The sequence below is a fragment of the Pseudorasbora parva genome, chromosome 12 (genome assembly GCF_024679245.1).
Source record: "Pseudorasbora parva isolate DD20220531a chromosome 12, ASM2467924v1, whole genome shotgun sequence".
Lineage (NCBI taxonomy): Eukaryota > Metazoa > Chordata > Actinopteri > Cypriniformes > Gobionidae > Pseudorasbora > Pseudorasbora parva.
In genome coordinates, this window is record NC_090183.1 from 29,470,347 (window position 1) to 29,497,798 (window position 27,452).

Below are 27,452 nucleotides of genomic sequence, written 5' to 3' on the forward strand. Positions count from 1 at the left end.
TATTTTCGGGAATGTGGTCGACGCTTGACAGGAAAGGTTAGTTGATCATGAAGACTTAACCACGGTTTGTTCACTGTAAAGTGAAGTTTGTTTTGAAAAATAATCTCGTGGGATAAACCTTATATTAATCGGAGAACATTTTGGAATTAAACAACGAGTGCTTTACATCAACAAAATACCGAGAGGAAGTGTTCAAACGTCTGTAATGATCGAAATTAAACGGAAGTAGCTTTGCCTGACGAGGTAAGGACGAGGGCCGTAACTCTTCACATCCTGACTGTGTGTCTGATCTCTGTGCGTTTGTTTATATTTGTATGTTTTCTTTTCATGTGCGATTTTAGTAAACAAGTTTGTGAGAGCCTCTGTTATTATTTTGTGTGCTGGTGAATATGTCGAATCAAAGTGTTCTAGGAGCGACTCATTTGAGTCTATAGAACGGAATCTGCAATTATTGAAATTATTGTATTTGTAGATATATGGAATTGAATCTCTTTGTGGCCGATAAGTAATGTTTTTAGAGACTGCTTGGTGGTGAACGGCTGCAAAATGATATAGTTAATATTACTTTTTTAAAGCACTAGGTCCTAACCAGACCTAAGCGATTTTAAAATTGTTAGATAAATCCTTAGTTTAGTTTTTGTTTGTACTATTGTTGCTAAATTGGTCAGCATTGACATTGTTGCTGGTTTTGTCATGTTCTGACTGTACAGTAGTTAACGTTACATGGTTAAACTTGTTGCTCCTGTGAGCTGTGACTGCAGTTTTGTCGATATAAATCTACACTTGTACGCAGTTATCACAAACTGTATGTTTGCTGAACAGAAGTGTGTGGGGTTGAAGTATATAGATATACTTGTAGAGATCGACCGAGGCTGATTATTTTTTATGTATAAATTTCCAATCACACTGAGCTTTTATGCTATATATATATATATATATATATATATATATATATATATATATATATAAAACAATAATAAATACATAAACCATATACTAGTATTATGATCACATAATGCACATTATAAATATTGAATTTAATATGATAATATCATGGTAATATTGATAACATGTTCAATTGGATAACTAATTACATTGTGCTAATATTGGTAAAAATTACATATATATATAGTTCTTCAAACAGTCATCTGTCTATCTGTACTCTATAAAGTCTATTACACCAGTTCAATCAGATCACATTGTGTCCCTACTCTTAAAATCAAATTTTCTGGAAATCCATCAGATAATGCTGTTGAATTGTGGTTGTCTTTACATTTTTTATGATTTCTAAGAAAACATTACATTTTCCCTTTGTTTGTTTCAAAAAATACATCAACTAAATATTTCCAGGTAAAAGGACCACAACATGCTATACTACTGCAGTTCTTTTTGATTATGTCATCCAGACAATTTCATGCTAGTAATCTGATACAGCATGGACAAAAGTGACTCTTGGGGGGAGATATTCAGTTCCTATAGAGGTTTTAGTGGGGAATCCCTTTTAAATAAAAGTAACCCGCCACACACACACACACACACACACACACACACACAGAAATTTACAGTATTTTATTTCCTGGGTTTTTTGATTTAGTACATTTTTATAATTGGCTAAAAATGGTAAAAACTGAGACATTCAATTCCCATAGAGCATGAATTGGTGAGAAGTGCCATTTAAATCGCAGTACTAGCCACTTAAAAATATAAATTGCAGTCATCACTGTGCTATATGAACAAAAAAAAAGTACTACCATGGTTGTTGTTTTTTTATCAGTATTGTGCTTTCGATTTTAATCCCAATTTTGAAACAAAATTTCCTTCCACATACTTGTCTGTTTGTCAATATTTGTGGGCACCATATCATTGCATAAATTATACATGGTGGTGTTGGTTATTTCTTTATTCCCCTTTGAACCATTTCGTTTGTTGTGCAAATCGCAAATGCCTGCATTATTGTTTTTGTTCACCTGGTTTGCAATTTGTCTTTGCGTTTGTAAATTCGAGCTAGACGGACGCCTTTATCCGTTGATCCCACGTCTTTTGCAGCATCTCGTGCGCATGACACTCCATTCTACACGGTGCTCAAGGTGAAAAAAATGTCAGCGTCATGTTTTTAACCGCAAAAACGTGTTCTATGTGAATAGTTTTGCAGTAATGATAGTTTGACAGGTCTTGCAAATGACCTGGCTCTGTGATACATCATTGCTGCGTCCAGAATCGAATACTTGTACTTATCGAATACATATATTGTGCGAAAAACAGTGCACCAAAAGCGTACTATGTCCGAATACATAGTATTAAAAAAAACAGTATGCAAAAAGTCCCCATGTGATCTACTACTCATTTTGCAGAGATTCTGAAGTGCGCATTCGATGGACACTTTACTATCCCATGAGGACACGGGACAGGGTTTGAATAAATGGCAGTGAAGCGACTAAACTGATGCTGGTACGTCACGTTGGCAGCGACAACATGGCAATGTATTACATCTGAATTTAATCCATATTACACATATTCATACTATATAGAGTGTTCCTTTGTAGCGGCCGCAAAGTTAAGTAATTCAAATGTAGTACCAACTCAACTCAACTTTTTTTTGTTGTTGGCCAAGGCCTTATCCTGCCCTGAATTCACCTTCCCAGCTTCTGTGCTTTCTTCCATGTCGTAACGGTAAACCCACTCTGTTCTTGTGCTAGATTTAGGCCACTGCATTCAGATTGCACTCTGAGGGGGCTGGCGGAAAAAAATCATGCTTTCTGCGGTGCAAAAATCGTGCATGCTCACATCAGGATTTTTTATTATGATTTTAATTAACCTCACAGCCCTAATTACAGTTTCATAATTTATTTCCCATACCTTAAGACTCAAGTCAATTCCATACGAACAAACTGATAAAAACTGCCAACAGTAAGACATTCATGTTAAGTATTGACCACTCTGGTCTATCTGAAGCTCTCATCCTGGTGTTTGTCAAAAAGCCGTGAGAAGAGGCTTTTTAGGGTATAACTGGCCTCTACTGCCAAAAGAAAAGAAACAGATTGTGAGGTGGGTTTAGTCATAAACTGAGGGCAGTGTGAAATGTTGAGATCTTTATGTGGCCATCTCTGAACATTGCGAGTGGAGTTTCCCTTTATAATAGAACATGCTGTACTGCATGATTTACTGACTGTTCATGTTAATGTGGACTAATGATGCCTTCATGACGAGAACAATGACAATATTTTGATATATGTCATGGTATATAAGTTGTCAGAGGCAGTTTTCGGTAAAGAAAATGACTGTTCAGTCATATGCTTCTGTACGTGTCAAAACATAACATAACAGAAACAGATATTGCTTCTAAATGTAAAACTCTTGTGTGAAGAGGAATGTATTTTGTCAAGAAATATAGACCTTGGCGTATTATCATAAGTTAATAATCAAATAATGTTCTTGCTGTTACGGTAACAGTTTGTAAGAATGATATCAGTTACAAATATTTTAATTATATGTGTTCTTTAATTTTACCCATTTATTGGATACCATTTCGGAATTTTCTTTGGAATGCTCAAGTTTCTGCTCAAAAGGTTCATCAATAACCTTAAAGTAGTGTAGATGTGATTGCGTAATTAATATGATATTACAGATTATTACAGGATCATGTTGAATAACATAATTAAAGGCTAAATAAAATATATTTAGTCCTTATGATACAGATACAATAATCTTTAGAAGAATCTTGACAAAGGAAGCTGTCCATGAAAACTAAACTTACCTCTATTTTAGGTTCATTTGAAAAAGGTTTTCATTGGTATTAAGAGGCTGCAAACAGGATAAAACAGTAGGTTCCTGCACCTAAGCGGTCTAGCAGCAGAGCAGTCGCAGGGTCTAAAGTGTGGAGGAACAGCGTTAACCATGACTTTATCAGCGAGCGGCACGTCAACACCTCAGGAAGTGAGGCCGTGTCAAGTAAACAGAAGAATGGTATTGTGAATCATATACCTGTGAAGCAAATAGAGAATCATTTTAACAGCTTGCAGAACAGTGTCAAACTTAAACATTATCCTTTCTAAAACTTCCCTAGATTACTTGGGTACTGTGTCTTGGATATGAGAAAGGAATCTGACACGGGAATCTGAAAAGGAGAACTTCTTATAAAATGCAAGTTAAAACATTATAAAGGAAAGGAACTAAATGGAAAGCTAGTCACTAAACATTTGAATTGCTTGCAATGTTTGGCCATTTTACAGACTGGTTGAGGGTGTCAGTGGTGGCTCTGTTATGCAAGTCGATATCAGCTGAAACAAGCTTCTGCATAAGGACATGACTGCAAAGAGGAGCGCTTCAATCACAGATATTGATTGATGGATGTTTATTAAACTGAAAAACCTTGAGAAACAGCCGTAGGAATATTTCTGGAGATGCTTGACCATTATAACATTATCAATTTAAACTAAATATATAACCTCTTTTATTTTCTATTTCTATTCTGATTTTTATAACCCTAATACCAAAATTTGGGATGTATTGAAAAATAGTTTTAAACTCTGATTTGTGAGGTTTTATGATTGTCCAATAAACATTAAATAAACTAAATTAAACAGAGATGTTAAAAAAGAAGTCCAGAATCTATACAGAGTTGTTAATTTAGCCTAAGATATTAAACCATCAGTAACGGCTTCCTGATTTAGGACCAAATGATTGTTGATCAATTTAAATTTCCCATATATAAAAAAATCCCTATATTAAAAAAAAATTTGTTAGAATTATTTTTGTTTTAAAAATCAAATTGCACACATTAAGCCAATACTATGACAATGTCAAATATCACATACACATGCATACTATTTAGTTCTAACAAAAAAAGTGATTTATTCTTCCAATGTGTAATAAGTAATGGGACACAATGCATGTCCTATCTTCTACCCAGGCTGTGAGGTGTTGAATGTTGAGTGGATTTGTGATCTAATTATACTAAAATTTCATAAAGCCAAAGCAATAGTCTCAGTTTGTTCTGCTTCTTGAATTTGCTAATGCCACTTTAAAGACAAATGTGGTCATTAACTGGTTGCAATTAGATTTCTGTTTCAGGACAGTTTGTTTTTGCATTCATTTATCTCAGGAAAGTCCTTTCACATGCCTGCAGGGATCTTGGCATCTCAACATGTCTTGACCTGCAGGTCTGAAAGGAGATCCACTGAGTCAAAACCATCTGATTCGGATGCGAACAACGTTCATCTTACCCTCCCTCATGTTCGCCGTAGGATGAGTGGTTGATTTAAATTGCTTCATGTGAGGGCGCCTGTAGTGAGGACATTAAGTATGTTGTACTTTCGTTGATTAAGAGTAATACTGCATGCTTAAAGTAATAGGCTAGAGTCTCCAGCTCATGGTGGACAGACAGTATATTCAAAACATATTCAAAGTTGTGGCAAATGTTATAAAGGCACATTACATGTTATTCAATATGTAAAAATGTCATTATAATGTAGGCTAGACTCCATTAGGGCTGCGGTCAGACAAAAATAAACACTTTATATAACAGTGAATTCACTGAAGGACATTAATGATAAAATGTATATAATGTTTAATGAAAGTCATATGTTGTTGTTTGGTCATAAAGAGCTCAAGAAAAGCAAAATGCAGTTTTCCCTTTCCCTTTATATGTCTACCTCTCTGTTGATATACTGCTGCTGTTACTCATCTGTGTGTCCGACGTCCATCATCATCCATTGTTGTTTGCTACCATTGCCTTTATCTGCTGTCAGCTGTTTATCCACTTCACTGCATTTTAGTAAAGTCCCATGGATTTGTGTTCAAAACCCCCTCCAGTCCAGCTTTGTCCGTTATAATATTAATTATGCTGCCTTTCAAAAATATCATTAGTACAGAGGACTGGCTGACTGCTTTTAGATATTAACATTCATATTCACGCTCATCCTCTGTGAATGAATGGTTAAATGCATGTGGATGTAGCATTGTATTTGTGCATTTGTCCTTGTAGTGTAAATATATTCTAACAGACTTTCCGATGTCATCTTCGGTTATTAATAAATAATTTAATTCAGCAAGGACATTAAATTGATCAAAAGTGTATGGGCCGGCTTGAATGCCATTTTTTTTTTGAGCTTCGATAGTAATCAATACCGAAATATTTAAATCGTCGGAAGTAGGGGGCTGAAAATATAATTTTCTCTAATAAAGGCAGGAATTACACGACTCAAGCGGGCAGGGCTTATATGCTCTGAGAACGGACACTGCACTAGTGAAACAAAACACAAGTTTATTACATATTACCGGTAGTAATAAGCTCCACAGTAGATTCATTTTGATTGATAATAATATTAGGCTTGCTGCGACAGTCGGTGTTACCGGACTTGCAGCACCACCCACCGTTGTTTATTAAAATCATTTTGTTCAGTTAGAGAACAGATTACCTTCTAGTAGTGTTGCACGATATACCGGTACTATAAAAGTATTGCGATACCCTGCTATTACAAACGGTACGATATGGACTTTTATCAGTACCGGTACTTTAAGGAGGTCAGCGCTAATATGAGCTGTATTTCTTAATTTGCGTCGATGTGTTACAGCAGGTGATGTGTGTGCAGAGCTCTGCTTCCACCGTTCACTAAACATTGGAAGTAGAAGAGTCAAATATATACGCGCAGCGGGTTGGGTTTTGAATGGTCAAAAATATGTAAAAATGCACGGTCTGGCGAGTATTGAGATAAACACAGTCGGATATATGTCTTAGTTGAGGTAATGAGATCCGTGCAGGTCTTAAGACAGACCTAATATTTGGTATGATTAATGTTAATCAAACAACAATGAAAAATGGAAAACCACCACATGCTTGACTAAATAAATAAAATATATTTATTAAGAATCAGTGTATAGTTAAATTATAGAGTGAAGACTAAGCAGTTTTATATTTGATTATTTAATTTCTTTCTTGACTTGCTACTGTTAAATAGACGTAATGTAGCTGAAAAATAAAGCACTGTATTTGTCATATTGTTTGTAATTTGAATTTTTTGCTTATTTTTAAAAACAAAAATACAATTAAAAATCTATATTATAATTATAAAATTACATTTAAAAATAATAAAATTACTCATATCATGATATAAGATTTTTGTCATTCCAACCTGTTCAGAAGGGAAAGGTTAGTGAATGATAACATGATTGATAATGATGATCTCTGTAAGGATGTTCACACTGGCATGTAGTTGTTATAGCAATAAGAGAAGGGAATGGTTAAAAAACAGGGCAGGAACATCCTGGCCAAGTGAATTTTTAGTCAAAAAATAAAACAATGAATAATAAGGTCTGTGATCATATTGTTCAATTACTTTTACTGTTTTTTTCCTCTTTTTTTTTTTCCTTTGGTATCGATTTAGTATCGGTATCAAGGTATATTAGTCTGGTATCGTGACAACACTACCTACTAGGGCTGTCAGTTTTTGTTCGATATTTGAATATGCATTTGAACATGACGTAAAATATCTATAATCGAACTATCCGTTTTTTAAAGCGCCATGTAGTGCATTTTTTCCAGTCTGTGATTAGAACGTTTGTTTTTTATTTTATTGTTTGCCATCTCAATTAATAGAGGGTGGTCTAAACATATTGTAGCGTAGGTCCATGACCAAATCAAGCAAATAATAGCCAGTCTGTTTTGAAAATGGAAGATAACTCTCAGAACAGGCAAACCTGAGCAGACAATTGGCCACAACCCATCTTAAAAGTAGTGTCTAGAAACATTTCTACACTAGAGGATGGATACCCGAGCCCGACGGGTTCCGACGGTACCCGACGGGTCGGGCTGGGTTCGGACAGATATTTAGAAATGACGTTCGGGTTCGGGTCCGGGTCGGGCTCGGTCACGTTAGCGCGATAAGGCATTGAACCTTTTAAACTTAAAACTGCTTATTATGCAAGTAGTCAATGGGCCTGTTTAACTTGATTCAATGGTTTGTTTTTGTGATTAAAATGAATGTAAAATATTACCCTAACATCCATCTTCCTGCATGCGGAAATTTGTTTATGTCGCCGTGACAACAACGCGCAACACGTGCGCATAGACCAGGGGTCTCCAGCACGTCGCTCGCGAGCTACCAGTAGCTTGTGGCCTGATTGGAGGTAGCTCGCCAAGACGTAGGCCTACCTGGCATCTAATAAGAGTGAGCTAATTAAGACTGACTTTTTTTTATTTTTGAACAAATGTAAACATGCAAATGTAGAGTTGTCAGAAGTACAGGTAGGCTACTTTAGTACCATGTTAGTAGTGACATAAAAAAAAAGAAAGAAAAAAAAGACGATACCAGCATTTCTGTTGCCGGTAGTAGCCTACAGACTCCCGAATATATTCGGTACACGCATCTTTCATGTTATTCCAAGCGCAGGGCTCCAAACTGTAGCCGGCTATATACTAGTGTCTGTGAATATTAAACTGCAAATTACTATTAAAATATTACTCCTGCAAATTCTGCGTCTCTGTGTGAATAACGGGCGCAGATGCGAGGGCGCGGCAGCGCGCGCCCACACACACACACTCGCGTGTCTCTGCCGTGTGCCACTATGAGGACACACGAACGCATAAACTGCCACTTCATGAGAATTAAACGTTTCGTTTAAGAAAGCTGTCACATGAACACAGACACTCAAAGGTCTTCACGGCAACCCGTCAAAATATACGTTTAATTTAACTTGAAGTTTAACATGGAGAAATTGACAGAATATATTAGGCTACTGTTGCAGCCTATACTGTAGATTTAACTACATCTCTATGTAATAATAATACGTCTCCTCTAATGATAATAATTATGCCTAGATGGTTCCTTATTTTTCACTTGATATTTTATGTATAAACAATGATTAAAACAGCATACAGCCTTTAAATGTTTATATATGATTTACTTATATTGATGAATAATTATTATCGTATATAATAAACATATTGCATTTAATTGATTTTAAAAAAATAGTTAAATAAAAATAAATAAATAAATAAATAAAACATTTTGCTGTAGTACCAAAATTGGTACTTAGTGGGCTACCGTAAAATGTTTATGTGTAAAACAGTTTGGATTGTTGTTAGTATGAGAATTATGATGCATTATTTAAGAGTTTTAAGTATTGTAGAACATGAGTAGCTCTCGGCGGCTTTCATTTTTAAAAAGTAGCTCTTAAATGAAAAAAGGTTGGAGACCCCTGGCATAGACAGTAAATGAAATGGACAGAGCTATCCCATTGACTCCAACGGCTGAAATGAGGCCAATCAGAGGCACTCACTTCCTGATGGCTGAGCGAACTGCGCAGGCTCAGACTGAGCTTGACGATGTAGATGTGACGTAAGCAATCTATCTGACAGTTGTAGGTCTTCTAGTTGTTGTGGAAAGTGAAATCTGAATTTCGTTGTTTAAATATTTTCTCCTGTTGCTTTTGGCTCACTATGGGCGTCTCCCCATTCTTCCCCCTTGACTTTATCAGACTTCATTTCCCCGTCCCCCCGACTGCCTCATAGACAGTAAAAGATAGTTTCTGAGCGTCTCCTCCTGTCTATACAGTAATTTGTCAACTGTGTGACAGAGTCGCATAGGTTATGACGCAATCGTTAGTCTATTTTTACAAAACCAGCTTCTACGGGGCGATAGTGTAAGATACAAGATAATGGAGCCCTTTATGCATTGTCGTGTTTTTTTTATAAATAAACAATGGACAAATGGAGTCTTTAAACGCCTCAGATGTAAAGTTATTTACTGTCGAAGTGACTCAAAAATGAATGGGAGTCATTGGGATGCTAACAGCAGGTGATGGCTTGGTTAGCAATGGCCGCCCCTATGGGTGGAACGCTTTCCGAGTGCTAGATTACCCCCTTGCACGTGCGTTTACCCCCTTGCACCCCGCCCCTATGGGTGGAACGCTTTCCGAGTGCTAGATTACCCCCTTACACGTGCTTGCATATTGCCCGTGGCATCCTTGTCATTCCAGTGAGCGCAACTTCAGCGCTGCTGGCAGCAGGACAGCCTTGAAGCCATCCACAGTTGATGCAATCCTTTTTCTTAACCTCGATTAGCCTAAACTTTGATGGATAGATTATGTAAATAGATCCCATGTTGCAGTTTAGGAACCATACAGTTTGAGAAAATTGGTAAGATGACTTTCATTTCAATAAGCATTTCCGTTGTGTTACGTTAATGTTTTGTTCTGTTAGCTTGGGCCATTTTTAGCAGACCTTTGTTCATTTAATTTCAGTTGGCTATTTGATTGGGCTCTGTGTAAAGTTTGATGCCCCATGCGCGTGCTGATGCGCTCGTCTGTAAATATTTCAGAATGCCTTCCTACAGTTGCTTAATAAAAGCGAGCTTTCCACACAGACAAACGTACGTGTCATTAGTATATGAGAAAAAAAAAAAGATTTTAACTGTCGGGCTCGGGTCGGGCTCGGACATAAATATTTTAATGCCTGTCGGGCTCGGGTCGGGTTCGGTTACTGCTCTGTCGGACGCGGGCCGGGCTCGGACAGAAAAATGCAGCCCGGTCCCTACTCTATTCTACACTGTAGATGGTAAAGTAAACATGAAAGATAAGGTAGTTTGCCAGGCATGTCTATGCGTAAATAATAACATAGTAATAATAACATGCGTAAATAGGATGTGCGTGCACGCTCATTCATAATTAGCATAATCCCCACCCTATTTTTTGCATTTGAGTTACAAATGCAAATGACATGACCAGGAATGCTGTGGACTCTTCTGGACTTCTTTCTCAGATTTGGCTCCAGGATTTTGCATAAATGTGGAAGAGACTAATTGGCCAAATGACCAGCAATAAATATTAAATTATTGTGTGTCCACCAAAGCATGTTTTAGCCAGCTAAACACCTGGTGCTCTTTTGAAAACGGCCAGCTGGTGGCACTTGAGAGCGCTTTGCAAGGGCAGCGTTTTTCCAGAGATACTTTGGTTGCTATGATACAGAATATCCATGGTAGTTATGTGTTATTAGGATCTCATTTTTAAGAATATTACTGAATTTAGAAATGCTGTAAAAAACAGTATTAACTTCTCTATTATTGTTGTTCGTTTGGTCTACAAGTGGGATGATTGGTCGGTGTAGTTTTTGTCCTGCCCCTCCACTGTGATTGGACGGGCTCGTAAAAAATGACAGTGATGAGTGCTGCCTGTTACCCAAAGTTAAACAGTACAAACAAAACTAAACTAAAAAGACGGGGCAAATCAACTCTTGAAATATTATTATGGTAGGTCTGCCCTACATAGTGCATTAAAATCCAATGTCATCAGTTTGCCTAAATTAAAACACAAACGTTTAAATGTTTTACGCACCATTTACTTGTGTTAGGGAGCAGGTGTAAATTTCTTTCGTACCAACTAACATTTTGAAAATACGAACATTTTCGTGAATCCGAAAATGTATGTCAGAGCGGCTTTACGAAGGATTTACACACAAATTCGTTCTGCTCGTGTTTTATGAATGAGGCCGATTGTTGGAATAATGACACAGACATAACCTGGCTACACCCTCTTATCTTGAAAGTGTTTGACCCAGGCACTTTTTACTTCAACTGCGCCTATAACACTTCCCAATAAATAAATAGCTTTTATAAAACCCTATAACTCCATGTGTTAAGAGTTGCTATGGCAACCGTTAACACATTCCAGCTGCTGGAGAGGACAGCGTCGACATTTCTGATGCGGAAGACAAAGTGTGTGCATGCCACAAAATGATTCAGACTGAAAGTCAGCACATGTAAAACCCAGATCGGTTTAGATAACGTCTCATGTAAACAGCCCACTGAATCAATCAATCAATCAACTTTATTTATATAGCGCTTTTACAATCACGATTGTGTCAAAGCAGCTTCACAGTGTCAAACAGGATAATATTGCGACAAAATTAGATTTGGCTGTACAGTCGTACTGGAGAAAACAGTGATGTTATCAGCTTATTTTAATTTATCATATAGCGACAATGTTGGCAGATCAGTATTATAGTTTATAGAATTAAATAAGACCTAATTCATATATTTTATTTGTATAATAAGTTGAATAACTTTAATCATATTTTTAGTGTCCCCAACTGAGCAAGCCAAGCCAAAGGCGAATCTTTCAATTGGAATTATTTTAATCGGAATGACACAAAAAAGTGCACATGTAAAACTGGCTATCCGTCAATAAAAGAGCCACACTTAATCCAGATCAAGTTGATAGATTAGTGTTGCGCATAGATATTCAAATATATTTGAATACATGACAGCCCTATTACCTACAATAAAATCCTAAACGTGCAGCGTGAGCCAAAAGAGAGTCGCAGCACAGACCAGCAGCAGAGAGTGAGGAGAGCGCGAGGAGCTGAATGACAAAATGATCGTGGAAGATTTGGTTTCAAAGCTAAATGTAAAAGCGGAATTTAAGGGAGTTTTTTCATTGTACTGTTTTGTTGTTGTGTTTTTCATTAAGAATAATAAGGCTAATGAACAAAGTTCATAAGTTCAAGCAACCTGCCCCCGAATTGGCAAACCGAAAGTAAAATGCGCACGGCCGCACTGTCATTCGTTCACGTCCGCTCAATGCACAAGCACTGTAATGTGACTGTGAGGGAAAAAAATTCTCACTGTCACCTCCCTAACGGGTAAAAGGGCTGTTTTTTTTTCTTCTATTATTTTGATTCTATTATTCTATTTTCCACAATGTCAAGCTTAACCCGTAATGCAAGCTCATGCATGTGCTTCTACAAAATTGAACAATACAATACAAATGAATACAAATGAAATTGTATGGTTCATTCAAGTATGACATTTGTTATAAATGTAACCTAATGTAACATAATGTCACATTTATGTTATTTCATAAAAGTTAAATGATTTCTCATCCAAGCAGGGACCCACAGTTCATCACTAAATCTCTCTTTTACCTCTGTTTATTTCGAAGTGTCTGGATGCTAAAAGTAAGACTCATGGAGCTGGGCAGGCAACTATGTGGGAAGATGAAAAAACAGAGGAAGGCAGAGATGACCGTTCCTACTGTCATGAAAGGACTGGAGATCCACTTCTACCTGCCTGAACTGCACCAGCTCGAATACTTCAAAGACTGCCACACGGCGGAGGACCTGTGCGTGGAGGCTGGCAAGAAATGCCGTAAGTGTTTAGATGGCCGCCTATTTAGAGCACCATCTAATGGATCTCTTAGGACATGGAGTGTGATCACGATGGTCTGTTTTCTTAGCAGTCATGTATAATTTCATCAACTGTTTAGACAGCAATTTTTCATAGTTACAATGCACTTTTTGTTGTGTACTTTTGTTCCTTTTCCATCCGTATCAAGTGTGCTGTAGAAAGGGAAATGGACAACCAAAAAAAGTTTTTACAGATAAAAGTCAATGCGTGTTTAAAAAGGGCATTCTTCGTGCATTCGGTTTCATATTTTGATTGTGAGACTTTGAGGAATGGGTTTTTTGTATCGTCAGCATTTCACAGAATACAAAAGAGGAACTTGAAGGGTTTTTACTGTTGGTATCATCATGTAACATGGGTGACGAGACATTGACCTTAGGATGAGAAGCACTGCAACTGACTTTCCCTGTCCATCCCTTTCCATCTCCTAATAGAACACCATATCTCTCTTTTTGGCTCTTGATCAGTATTAAGCCACAAAATGGCTGCTGGGTTTAAATGTCACGTCCAGAATTTCCTCAAAGTTGCGGCCAAGGACAGAAGTTGGCTTGGACAGTGAGAGAGGAAAGGGAAGTTTATATTAGACAAGAAGGCAGCTGCTGGAGAGGAACTGCAATGGTGTTTGTTTCACAGTTTATTTTCACACCCAGTAGTTATCCACTGGTTTTACTTCAAAGGTTAGGTATTCTGTGACCTATCACTTTTTTTTAAATAACCTAAAAACTCCCAGGAAACAAATTTATGCATTTGAATTCACTGCAAGTTGCATTGGATAAAAGTGGCTGCCAAATTCATAAATGTAAATTATGTAAATGTAAATTGTAAAAAAAGCATTTGTAAAATAACTTATTTCAAAGCACAATTCATTTTCTTTTTGTTCTACTTTAACTTTAATTTCAGCTAGCTGCAAAAGACAACATTTCTGATTTAGTTTAACTTGATTTATTTATTAAATCAAACTCAAATATTGAAATACCGGTAAATGAAAAAATACAAATTGTGTAGACTTAAAATAAACAATAAATAAAAGTGACAAAATGCAACAAAATTACTATAATGAAAATTTTAAATATAAAATTGAATTCAAATCAATTATACTAAAATGTGTATTTTACAATTCCTTAAGCTTTGTGAACTTGTGACTTGTTTTTTAAAAAGTTTTTAACTAATATCAAATGTTTTTTTTCTTTTCTTTTTCACAGGAGATGTACAATCTTTGACATACTTTAGTGTTATGTTCCAGTAAAAAGCTTTGTTAGGACTTTTCTCATCATTTTTTCTCATCATTTAGCCACTATTTCCTTTTAGGCATTATCTCAGGAGGTTATTCGCTGTTGACTAACTAGTGGTGTATTTAGTTTTGTTTAGTTTTGTTTGTTTGTTTGTTTGATCATCATCCTCATCTTGTGAGAGAAGTTAACCATTGGAATCAGCCTCTAATTTTGAAAATGTTTTGTCCCCCAGACATCTCGCCTTTGTGCCACAACCTGTTTGCACTGTATGAAGAGAGCCAGGATCTCTGGTATGCTCCCAATCATGTGTTCAAAATCACAGAGGAGACCAGCATCAAACTTCACTACCGTATGAGGTGAGAGACAACAAGTTAATGCTTTATAAAAAAATAAATAAAGACTGCTGTTCAAAAACCCCATTAGAGATTCCAGGGAGAAACCATGGCTCAAAAATTCCAATTCTCTCGCGAGCTTTAGGACTACAGACATTAATACATAATAAATTGTATTGTCCATAATAAAATAATAATAATAAAATAGAATTTGTTTTTTATTGTGATTTTGAAGAGGGGAAATATCCTGGATATTTCTTGATTTGGCAATGTATCATTTTATGGCAGTGATGTGTCAGTATCAGCTGTTTATTTTCATGCAAATGCTAGAAATGCAGTGGTCTCTTTACAGAGCCCTGTGGCACACCTGTATCAAATCTGTTACAATCTTTATTTAGGACAAAACAAAAACTGCTTGTGTTTCCACATCTGACAGTGTTTTAGTCCTTTCCTATTTCGAAAGACATTTTGTTCAATAAAATGTGCACCCTTGCTAAGCAAAACATAGGATCCCCTGAGCTTCCCCTTTTTACTTGTGAAACTAAGATAAGAACCAATTACTATATTGCAAGCGAGTGGTTGGTACAGAATCGCTGTCTCCCCGTGCGTAGCTTACCTGTTGTGCGCACAAACAGGTTATGGTCAACCTTTGCGCACCCTCTCTTCCTCTGTGGCACAGAGCACTTTTTTCACACTAATGCTGTTTCCTGTTTACAATGAACTCTCGCTCGCGTGGCAATGGGTTTATGAAGTTTTTCTGTTGATTGTTGACACAAGATTTGGTGTTGCGTGTAGCATATGTTAGTATATTTACATAATGTAAGCCTTTGTCATGATGTTTGTTTGGCATGTTTTTGTATGTTATCAGCTCCTGTCATCATGATTTTATGACAACACGTACAAACACATACACACGCGCACACATTCTTGAATTTGTGGTTTATGGGGACTCTCCATAGGCATAATGGTTCTAATACTGTACAAATCGTATATTCCATCCCCCTACACTAACCCTACCCCTAAACCTACCCATCACAGAAAACGTTCTGCATTATTTGAATTAGAAAAAAACAACAACTATTTGGTGTGTTTTTAAGCATTTTGGTTTAAAAGGACACATAAACCATGTTTAGGCCATAATATACACATCATTATACACAGTTGTGCCTCATAAACCACATATACCTGTACATATTTGTCTACTTGTTTTACTTAATTTTTCTTTTGATAGATATACAAGGATATTTCTTAAACAACTATTGCCCAATAAAGAAAAAGTTTTAATGCGTTAGTTTTATTAAAAATCAAACCTTGTGACATGAAAGTACCCATAGTTCAAGAAACACTTGTCAGTTCTTTGACAACTCACTTTACTTGTTTACACAGGTTTTATTTCACAAACTGGCATGGCACCAATGAGACAGAGTCTCCAGTTTGGAGACACTCACTCAGTAAACAGAAAGCTGTTTTGAACTCCCAGAAGGGGCCTGAGGGGACTCCTCTATTAGATGCTGCATCTCTTGACTACCTATTTGCACAGGTGAGTTCAAGAAACATCTGAGGTTTTACAAGCATGGTTGTCCATGTCACTATAACAAGGTAAACATAATGAATATTGCCTGTTCTGTGCTACGGGGCATTGTGGCTTGATGGCTATTCAAATACTCTCTTATGTGGTATCTGTTTTTATCATTTTGTTTGTTCTCTTTGAATTGATATGTATCTTTTTTTGGAGTCTTTTTTTGGAGCTCTGTGGCAGTGTGAACACTAGTGTCTATTAGATTGCGTGTGCAATCATATTAACATTTCACGCTTGGCATACACTGTGCTCTTACTGGTTTGGTGTGTTTTAGGGCCAGTATGACTTCCTGAGGGGACTAGCTCCTGTGCGCGTTCCCCATAATGAGGCAGAGCTTCATGAGATCGAGAACGAATGTTTGGGAATGGCAGTTTTGGCTATTACCCATCATGCCAAGGGCAATGATCTGCCCTTATCAGGAGCTGGAGCTGAGACCAGGTGAATCACACAATCTTATCTTACATCTGCAAAATGATCTACAGCGGTAATATTAAAAACGCACTTCCAGATATTAGTCTTTTATTACACAGCTCTCTGGAGTACTTGATTCTAATTGTCACGCTTGATACTTGATGCATGTTAGCATCAATTTTCCATGCAAAAACAGGTATATTTTCAGTAGAATAGACATGTATAAAGCTTTTTGTAATGACTGGATTTTTTTCACAAAATTACACTGAACAAGAGTAAATGTGGCCAAATCTTTAAAGCAAATGATTTTATCCAGGTTTTATCCTTCTCTCTATCTGTAGCTACAAGCGCTTCATTCCGGACAGTCTAAACCGCACTATTAGACAGCGAAACTTCCTCACGCGCATGCGCATCAACAATGTCTTCAAGAATTTTCTCAATGAGTTCAATAGCAAGACCATCCAGGACAGCAACATAACCCTCTATGACCTGAAGGTCAAGTATCTGTCCACTCTGGAAACGCTGACCCAGGGCTTGGGTCGAGAGATTATTGAGCCCAAGACCCTAAAAGTATCAGGCGAGAGTGATGGCTCTCCGGCCCACACACTTCCCTTAGGGGATGACGGACTGGGCTATGAGGTGCAAGTATCCGGAACCACTGGGATCTCCTGGAGGAGAAAGTCTATACCGGTGAGTTTATGGCTTCAGATTATGTGAGTTTACAGATTTGTAATAGTTTACAAGATTTTATGTCATAAATTGTTTCAAGGGTTGTTACCAATGTGTTTTTTTTGTGTGTCATGAATCCTTTTTTAATAGAATCTTCTGATTGTGAAAGACAAACCCAAATCTAAAAAGAACAAGGCCGACATCAAGCAGAAGAATGACAAAAAGAAAGAAACCGGATGGACAATTTTCTCAGACTTTTACGAAATCACTCACATTGTCATTAAGGAATCCTGTGTAACCATTTACAGACAAGACAATAAAACCATGGTAATTTTCTAATTTTAATGAAATTTTGATAAGACAAATGTCTGCAATACTATGTCCTAACCAGGTGCAATTAATTTTCAGCACAATCAGTTCTATCTACTCATGCTGAATATTATAGAGTCAAAACCAATAAGAACATATTTGATATGTAATGAAATGTTATCTGGATTCTGATTTTGGACAGTGCAATTCTATTAATTCTACATGGCAATGTTTAATAAGTTCATCAACATATCCTGTGATTGTGGCAAATTAGGACAAGAACTCTGCACCTGGTCAGGAAATGGTATAATGCTTCAGTACTCCTCATGAAGAGCTGATGATTCATATTCGTATGATCCATAAATGAACAGGATTGGCTTCAAAATTCATGTGAATAAAACTAGGAACAGATATAGCTCCTATCCTAAAAATGTAGTTCTCTTCTTTCCTTCGCAGGAGTTAGATCTGTTTTATCGTTATGCAGCCCTGTCCTTTGCTGCACTGGTGGACGGTTACTTCAGACTGACCGTAGATGCCCATCATTACCTGTGCACTGAAGTCGCACCCTCATCAGTTGTCCAGAACTTAGAAAATGGCTGTCATGGGCCTATCTGGTATTATATCAACATTTTTGATGCCATTGAAATAACATAATTCTTGTCATTATTTTTAACACTGCACAAAACTAAGTTAAAAAAAGCTACAAATTATTTAAATTAATTCAATATTAACCATAAATAAACAACTGTATTTTTGATATGTTGAGCATAAGAGACCTTTTAAAAACATTAAAATATCCCACCAACCCCAAACTTTTAAAACAGCACAGAGTATGCCATTCATAAACTCCGTCTGGAGGGAAATGAAGAGGGAACCTATGTCCTGCGCTGGAGCTGCACAGATTATAACTACATCATCATGACTGTTGTCTGCATTGAGGTACAAACACATGCAAACAGAAATCTAGTTTGATCTGTACTGTTGAGAACCTTTTTTGTGAGCTATAGGAACTGTTAACCTTTGTCGTTTTGCCTGTATAGGACAGGTCTAGAATTGCCCAGATTCTCTTTAGGTATTCTCTGCAGGGCTCTTGTTGTACACCTTCCCAGACCATGACAAATAGTTTGTTTATATAATGCAATACGTGAAAGGGAATCAATTCAAAATGTATCACACTGTTGTGGCAGAAAGTTCTGTATGTTGCTTTAGTGTTTTTAACCTTTAAGGACAATTTGGACCAGATAAGACCATGACAATGCATCTATTTTCAGATAATTTTCTTTGGCGGTTATTTTTCAATGAGAGAGCTGTAAAACAAGCTTTAGCAGAACCACAAACCACATTAGGGCTGTTACACATACTGGATCAGAGACTAATGCACAGTTTCCGTGCATTGCTTTTCTGTGTTGACTCCCTTGTTCAATTTGTAATTCAAATAGATTTGAGTTGAATGTACCTGAATTGATCAACAGATCGTGTGTGCGCGCTTGTTAAATACATGTATGCAGGACTGAATATCATAACAGATAATGGAAGTGAATGTGCACATGGTGTTGTGCTAGGTTTCCTGTATAATATAGCTAGTCACTAATATAGCTGTGTAATATAGCTAGCTAGTCACATTAGAGTGTTATATAGCTAGTCATTCAGAAACCCAACACCTTCCTGCCAACCAAGATTTTTTTTTTCTTATCTTACACAGGATCAGTTTACGGCCACCTAACATTTGCTTACCAAATCCTGGAAACATTTGTTTCCTTCACTATTGTTCTCATGCATGATTTGTCTTGTCTTTATCCCTTCTCTGTCTCTCATGTATTTCTCATCTCTCTCTTTCAGATGGACCTGTGTGAGTCCAGGCCTATTCCCCAGTATAAGAACTTCCAAATTGAAACAAGCCCTCAGGGCTACAGACTGTTTGGGACTGAGACATTCCGGCCCACTCTAAAGGAGCTTCTGGAGCACCTGCAGGGCCAAAGCCTGCGCACAGAGAACTTGCGCTTCCAGCTGCGCCGCTGCTGCCCACCACAACCCAGAGGTACCAACACTCGTTCAGCTCAGTTGGTCATATGATAGAAGACCTTCTATGCATTATCATTAATCAACACAGATAATCCATCCGTATGTCCTAGTATCCTAATCATACATCTATCCATCAATCTATTCTAAGTAATCATTCAAATCTTATCTGTTCATCTATCCAAATTTAACACTTTTCAAGCATCGATTCGACTGTATCTGTCCGTCCATTCATCCATCAATCCCAATTAAAGGCTTTGTCTCTCCATCCACCAGTCTGTCCATTTTATAATTTTAGTTTTGAGAGGGAAATTATGTAAAGATTCCTGATATAATATTTTCTGTAGTCAAATGTTCTGTAGGTGAAGCTAAACTGAAAAGTATGCCCTGTGTTTTACTTGGATTTGAAGGAGATTTAATACACATCCTATCTGGATAATATGGGATTTCCACTAGTAAAAGCCCCTAGAATTCTTTCTGTGAATGATCCTGTCATGAACTGAAACTGAAATCAGAAGTCTTTGCTTTGTCCAGTATACTAAAAGCTCCTATCTAAATTGTCAGGATTTTCCAGTGTTCTTGAGAAGTTATTAGGATGTGAAAAATGTGGGTTTGGGGTGTGAAGTCTGCTGTTGAAATCTGCTGTTGACATGTTTACTAGCCTTTTTCTGTCACCAATTATTGTTACCTTTAGCATCTGTTGAAATGCTAGTTAATACCAATAACCTCAATTTTGTATTAACATATTAATTTTCAGGATGACAAGTCTGATTAGTTTTCAATAAATATACAGGTAAAATATTAGGAAAATAAAATGTAAAGCATAAGAGTAAATAAGTGCCAATATTGTAAATCAGTTTGATCAGGAGTCAGTCTTCTAGATGGTCATAAGCTTTAAATACTTAATTTTGTCCTATAACAGGAAATGGCATGCCATAATGAAGTAATTGATTTGTCTTTTTTGTTAACTGGTAATTATAGGTAAGAGCTGCACAGTTTCATTGAGTGTAAAACACGTGTTTCATGTTTCAAACCCGGAGTAGGAAAATGAATAAAGCTTAAATTTTAACTGTAGTGTGTCAGTATGATATACAAATCTTAAGGGTTTCTTTTATGGTGCTTTTTTGGAGTTTGAGCATTCTTCAAAATGTTTCATGGAAGGAAGAATGTTTTGAAATGACATAAGTAATGAGAGAAATCTCTTTAATTATAGAACCATATCTTATTGTATTTGCTTTAACTAGCATGGTATATTTGCTGTTTGCTAGAATGGTACATTATATAATAGGAAATTAATTAGTTTTACAATTTCTCTATTTCTCGCTTTATCTTCTTCAAATACATGGTAGCAAGTAATGATGTGCCAACTTAGCATATGTGATGTAGGGGCAAACACACAAGTAAACCAATAAGTTAGGTGTTAAAAAATTTTCATAACATGAGTACACAATTATTTGTGTTTATTCAGTTTCTATGAATTTAGACCTAACTGAGAGGATTTGTAAGTTCACAGAGCAAATGATCAGTCCTGTGAGTTGATGTATAACATGTGTAAAAACCCTCTCAATCACATGTCTGCTCAAACGCAATAAAAGTTTTACTATTTGGAATGCGTTTTGAACTGCACAATACAGACTGGTGAAAATTCCATCTGCCACAATTTCCAAATGGCATACTTTATGGAATTGCTTTCTTTTTTAGAATTTGTATCTTAGTCTTATTTTTTTATGTCTAAATCTCAGAAGCATGTACATCCTGCACAAGCATTATGTTTTTTGACTGGTTTAAACTGAAAGAGGAATTATTTTTTCTAATGCTTTGTTAATGTCACAGTACTCTTTAGAGAAGTCAAAAATCAGCATGTAAAATTTGGACCCTGGTTTCTCTGTGGAATACAGACTTCTTTAAATCTCTCTCAGGAACATTTAACTCAGTCAGGTTAGAGATCCAACTGAAGGTTAGCTGGATAAAGGATCAGATGTCTGATATACACCTGATATACGAGACTGCACAGCTATTAGCTGCCAGTTGTGCAGTTGCCAGAGGTCATGCAGGAATATGATTGCTTATGTGAATAAGTCTCTAACCTGACTGAGTTAAATGTTCCTGAGAGAGATTTAAAGAAGTCTGTATTCCACAGAGAAACCAGGGTCCAAATTTTACTTTTCGCCACATCTACCAGTTGCAAATGAATTAACTTATATTAGTGTTTTAATTGATTTAGTGAAAAAAGAAAATGTATTTGAAATGTATTTTAATTTAAAATATTTTTGAGGGGGGAAAAAAAACAGTTTATAAGGATGTATCATATTAGTGCATATAAATTCTGATGTACTTAATATTCTTCTTGCTTAATTAGTTCTCCATCAGTATTAGCAGTAATGCAATAACTATACTAATGCAAAACCAAAACTGTTAGCAATGTTTTGGTTGCGAAAAACACCTAGGTATTGCACATTAGACAGTGTCTGGTCTTGTTTACATCTGCTTCTCTGAGTACATGCTGAGGCATCAGTGACAGGCAGGAAGTGTAGTAAATGTGGGTTTCCGTTGTTCACTCTCTTGATGTCGCTACCCTATTTGCACTCATAAAAACATAGCTGTAGGTCTGTATCCAGATTATGTCAGGGAGTAGACAAAAGACCAGCCGACAGCACACACATACACATGCATACTGTAAACACAAACACAACATGTTATACCTGCACGTCGACCAACTCATGCTCATTGTTTTGGTGTAGCAAGTGCCATTATTTTTGTTGAATAGTGCGTAATGTCACTGCACAACTTCCCCTTCCCTGCTCTCTGTTTAGGTGATGTTATATATATATATATATATATGTATGTATGTATGTATGTATGTATGTATGTATGTATGTATGTATGTATGTATGTATGTATGTATGTATGTATGTATGTATGTATGTATGTATGTATGTATGTATGTATGTATGTATGTATGTATGTATGTATGTATGTATGTATGTATGTATGTATGTATGTATGTATGTATGTATGTATGTATGTATGTATGTATGTATGTATGTATGTATGTATGTATGTATGTATGTATGTATGTATGTATGTATGTATGTATGTATGTATGTATGTATGTATGTATGTATGTATGTATGTATGTATGTATGTATGTATGTATGTATGTATGTATGTATGTATGTATGTATGTATGTATGTATGTATGTATGTATGTATGTATGTATGTATGTATGTATGTATGTATGTATGTATGTATGTATGTATGTATGTATGTATGTATGTATGTATGTATGTATGTATGTATGTATGTATGTATGTATGTATATATATATATATATATACACACACACATATACAGGTCCTTCTCAAAAAATTTGCATATGTGATAAAAGTTCATTAGTTTCCATAATGTAATGATAAAAATTAAACTTTCATTTATTTTAGATTCTTTGCACACCAACTGAAATATTTCAGGTCTTTTATTGTTTTAATACTGATGATTCTGGCATACAGCTCAAAACCCAAAATCTCCCAAAAATAGCATATTTCATCCGACCAATAAAAGAAAAGTCTTTTTAATACAAAAAAAAAGTCAACCTTCAAATAATTATGTTCAGTTATGCACTCAATACTTGGTCGGGAATCCTTTTGCAGAAATGACTGCTTCAATGCGGTGTGGCATGGAGGCGATCAGCCTGTGGCACTGCTGAGGTGTTATGGAGGCCCAGGATGCTTCGATAGCGGCCTTAAGCTCATCCAGAGTGTTGGGGCTTACGTCTCTCAACTTTCTCTTCACAATATCCCACAGATTCTCTATGGGGTTCAGGTCAGGAGAGTTGGCAGGCCAATTGAGCACAGTAATACCATGGTCAGTAAACCATTTACCAGTGGTTTTGCACTGTGAGCAGGTGCCAGGTCGTGCTGAAAAACTAAATCTTCATCTCCATAAAGCTTTTCAGCAGATGGAAGCATTAAGTGCTCCAAAATCTCCTGATAGCTAGCTGCATTGACCCTGCCCTTGATAAAACACAGTGGACCAACACCAGCAGCTGACATGGCACCCCAGACCATCACTGACTGTGGGTACTTGACACTGGACTTCAGGCATTTTGGCATTTCCTTCTCCCCAGTCTTCCTCCAGACTCTGGCACCTTGATTTCCGAATGACATGCAAAATTTGCTTTCATCCAAAAAAAGTACTTTGGAACACTGAGCAACAGTTCAGTGCTGCTTCTCTGTAGTCCAAAAGTGGCTTGACCTGGGGAATGCGGCACCTGTAGCCCATTTCCTGCACACAATGTGCACGGTGGCTCTGGATGTTTCTACTCCAGACTCAGTCCACTGCTTCCGCAGGTCCCCCAAGGTCTGGAATCGGTCCTTCTCCACAATCTTCCTCAGGGTCCGGTCACCTCTTCTCGTTGTGCAGCGTTTTTTGCCACACTTTTTCCTTCCCACAGACTTCCCACTGAGGTGCCTTGATACAGCACTCTGGGAACAGCCTATTCGTTCAGAAATTTCTTTCTGTGTCTTACCCTCTCGCTTGAGGGTGTCAATGATGGCCTTCTGGACCGGGTCGGGTCGGCAGTCTTGCCCATGATTGCAGTTTTGAGTAATGAACCAGGCTGGGAGTTTTTAAAAGCCTCAGGAATCTTTTGCAGGTGTTTAGAGTTAATTAGTTGATTCAGATGATTAGGTTAATAGCTCGTTTAGAGAACCTTTTCATGATATGCAAACTTTTTGAGATAGGAATTTTGGGTTTTCATGAGCTGTATGCCAAAATCATCAGTATTAAAAAAATAAAAGACCTGAAATATTTCAGTTGGTGTGCAATGAATCTAAAATATATGAATGTTAAATTTTTATCATTACATCATGGAAAATAATGAACTTTTATCTAATTTTTTGAGAAGGACCTGTGTGTTTGTGTGTATGTATGTGTGTGTGTGTGTGTGTGTGTGTGTGTGTATATGTATATATATATATATAATCAAATTAAATTAAATTAAACAACCATGGGCAGTCACACCAAAAGATAAAGCTGTAAACTAAAATATCTTAACTATTTATTTGTTGGCCAACAATCGCAAATCATGCTCTTCTGTCCTTCAGAAATTTCCAACCTATTAGTGATGACCAAAAACCGAGAGCCTGCCCAGCAGAGACAACATCAAGTCAGCCAGCTGAGTTTCCACCGCATCCTTAAGGAAGAGATTGTACAGGTAATGTTTTCATGGTTTTTGAACCAAACATAATGTTAACTCTTTAGCATAACAAGCATTTAAGAAATAAAATGAAATACAGATATTTCTGTATGTACAGTGTATATATAGAAAATTCTACCATACTCATTCATAAATAAGTGCTCTACAGTGAGTGAAAATCCATTGACCATAAAACTATTTAGATTTTTAATGATACTTTTATTGAAGTGTATAGACTTGTGGGGTAGTAGATTTTATTTTTTTATTTTTTTTGGAAGGAATTACTACTTCAGTGGAAATGCATTATATTGATCAGATATGTTTAATGTTACAACATATTCTATTTCAAATAAACACTATTCTTGAACTTCATCAAAGAATCCTGAAAAAAATCTCACTGTTTACATAAAATACTAAGCATCACAACTGTTTTCACCAGTGATAATAATAAGAAACATTTCTTGGGCACCAAATCAGAACAATTGTTTTTCTCTCTGAAAAATAATCGGACAATAAAGACGAGTAATGATGCTGAATATTCCGATTTACCATCACAGGAATAAATTGCATTTTAAAATGTATTATAATATTACTGTTTTTACTCTATTTGTGCTCAAATAAATGCAGCCTTGGTGAGCGTAAGCATCAAAAACATTTAAAATTCTTACCGGCCCCAAACAATAGTATATGATATTGTGACAGGGAGAAGAAGAGACAGGAAGAGAAGACATTGTACAGACATATTAGCCAGTTTGTTTACTAAACTATAAGCATTACATTTATTTTAGCTTTCTAAAGTGGTTCTATTCCTGAAATTGGAAAAAAAGGGATGCTTTGAATAAAAGTTTATTAATTGACTACATACTTACATGTGACTTTGCTCTCATTCAGGGTGAGCATTTGGGTCGAGGCACAAGGACAAATATCTATGCTGGTGTTCTGAAGCTGAAGAGTGAGGAGGATGATGATATGGGAGGATACTCACAGGAGGTGAAAGTGGTGTTAAAAGTGCTGGGCTCAGGACACAGAGATATCTCTCTGGTAAGACACACATGGCCTACTCATGTCTAAATTGAGTTTAGCAAACAAGATTATTGGTTTTAGCTGGCATAACATTACCGTCTCCTGACTCTCTTCCCTCATTTGGAAGTTGCTTTGGATAAAAACACATGCCTACTGAATAAATGTAAACTAATTGTGGTCATTTTCAGCTGTAATAAACCATAAGGGGGGTTTGAATTTAATTTTATCTTGTCATCAGTGTGGTTACTTTTTGAATGTTCAAAGTATCTTTTTCTGCCTCTTCTCAGGCTTTCTTTGAGACTGCTAGCATGATGCGTCAAGTCTCTCACAAACACATTGCCCTGCTCTACGGAGTGTGTGTTCGTCACCAAGAGAGTAAGTACCCTACTCCCACTTATCTCTAGTATGTAGTGAACTTGGCCTTTATCCTGCCAAATGATTCCAGTTGTATCTGATGATTGCTTCGTCTAGTGATATCGATGACATATGGATGTTTTTTGATAAGCAATCCATTTTCAGACAGAGGGCACACATCTATTAAACACTTAATACAATTAGAGAACAATAACATTTGATTGTCTCTTATTCTGGTGTATTTTTAGAAATAGGTATTTTTAGTAAAATAGGAAATTTTGTCCTGCTGTTTGACTACCAACAATTGTAGTCACTGGTCAAAAGTGATTTATTTACAAAGCCAACATATAGACTCTGTCTTTCTCTGTCCGAGCGTGTAGATCTGACACACTGGCAGTGTTATATTTAAAATAATAATTGTTAAATGAGTAAATATTAAAATACAACTAACAGGATACAAGTTTTGCTTTATGCTTCCATGGCATGTAAATGTTTCATAAATGCTTTTTTTTGTATGATGGAAGCTGTTGAACAAAGCCTGCAGGTTAGGTATTTAATTGCAAACTACACTTCCTGCTCCACTGAACAATAACCTAAAAACTCTGAGGATCAACAGCCATGCGCACGCAATGGGTGTGTCTGCGTGTTTGCCTAGAAGAATTTGCATTTTTGAGCTGGAATCATGTTTGTGTGTCAGAGAGGAAGAGAGGTTGATAACGGTGCTTGTTTGCATAAAATACCATCTCTCTCTCTCTCTCTCTCTCTCTCTCTCTCTCTCTCTCTCTCTCTCTCTCTCTCTCGCTCTCTCGCTCGCTCTCTCGCTCGCTCTCTCGCTCTCTCGCTCTCTAGATATCATGGTGGAGGAGTTTGTTCAGTATGGTCCTCTGGATCTGTTCATGCGCAGACAAACCACGACTCTCAGCACCGCATGGAAGTTCCAGGTTGCCAAACAGTTGGCTAGCTCCCTCAGCTATCTGGTAAAGAAATCAACTGAAAAACAAATGCACAAAACATTGCCTTTCCAATCTTGAAATAAAGTCGTGTGTAATAATAAAGTGTAGAGATGCTTCTGCTTTGCATTGAAATCCTGGTATATACCATTATGTTGATTAATATGTTTTAATTATTAATGATAACCAATAAATGGTTGC

At 36.6% G+C, this 27,452-nt stretch overlaps 1 protein-coding gene across 1 annotated transcript in view; it reads left to right on the forward strand.

The window, feature by feature from the left end:
* Positions 1–27,452, forward strand: part of jak1 (Janus kinase 1) — a 42,464-nt gene continuing 15,012 nt past the window's right edge. Inside the window, exons 1-14 of the mRNA XM_067459806.1 lie at positions 1–243; positions 12,934–13,139; positions 14,640–14,763; positions 16,126–16,279; positions 16,593–16,756; positions 17,071–17,419; positions 17,549–17,725; positions 18,164–18,321; positions 18,532–18,646; positions 19,547–19,745; positions 24,833–24,942; positions 25,816–25,965; positions 26,235–26,322; positions 27,151–27,278. Of these exons, the coding sequence (XP_067315907.1) occupies positions 12,941–13,139; positions 14,640–14,763; positions 16,126–16,279; positions 16,593–16,756; positions 17,071–17,419; positions 17,549–17,725; positions 18,164–18,321; positions 18,532–18,646; positions 19,547–19,745; positions 24,833–24,942; positions 25,816–25,965; positions 26,235–26,322; positions 27,151–27,278 (2,115 nt within the window). The 5' untranslated portion in view covers positions 1–243; positions 12,934–12,940. The remainder of the gene's footprint in view (positions 244–12,933; positions 13,140–14,639; positions 14,764–16,125; positions 16,280–16,592; positions 16,757–17,070; positions 17,420–17,548; positions 17,726–18,163; positions 18,322–18,531; positions 18,647–19,546; positions 19,746–24,832; positions 24,943–25,815; positions 25,966–26,234; positions 26,323–27,150; positions 27,279–27,452) is intronic.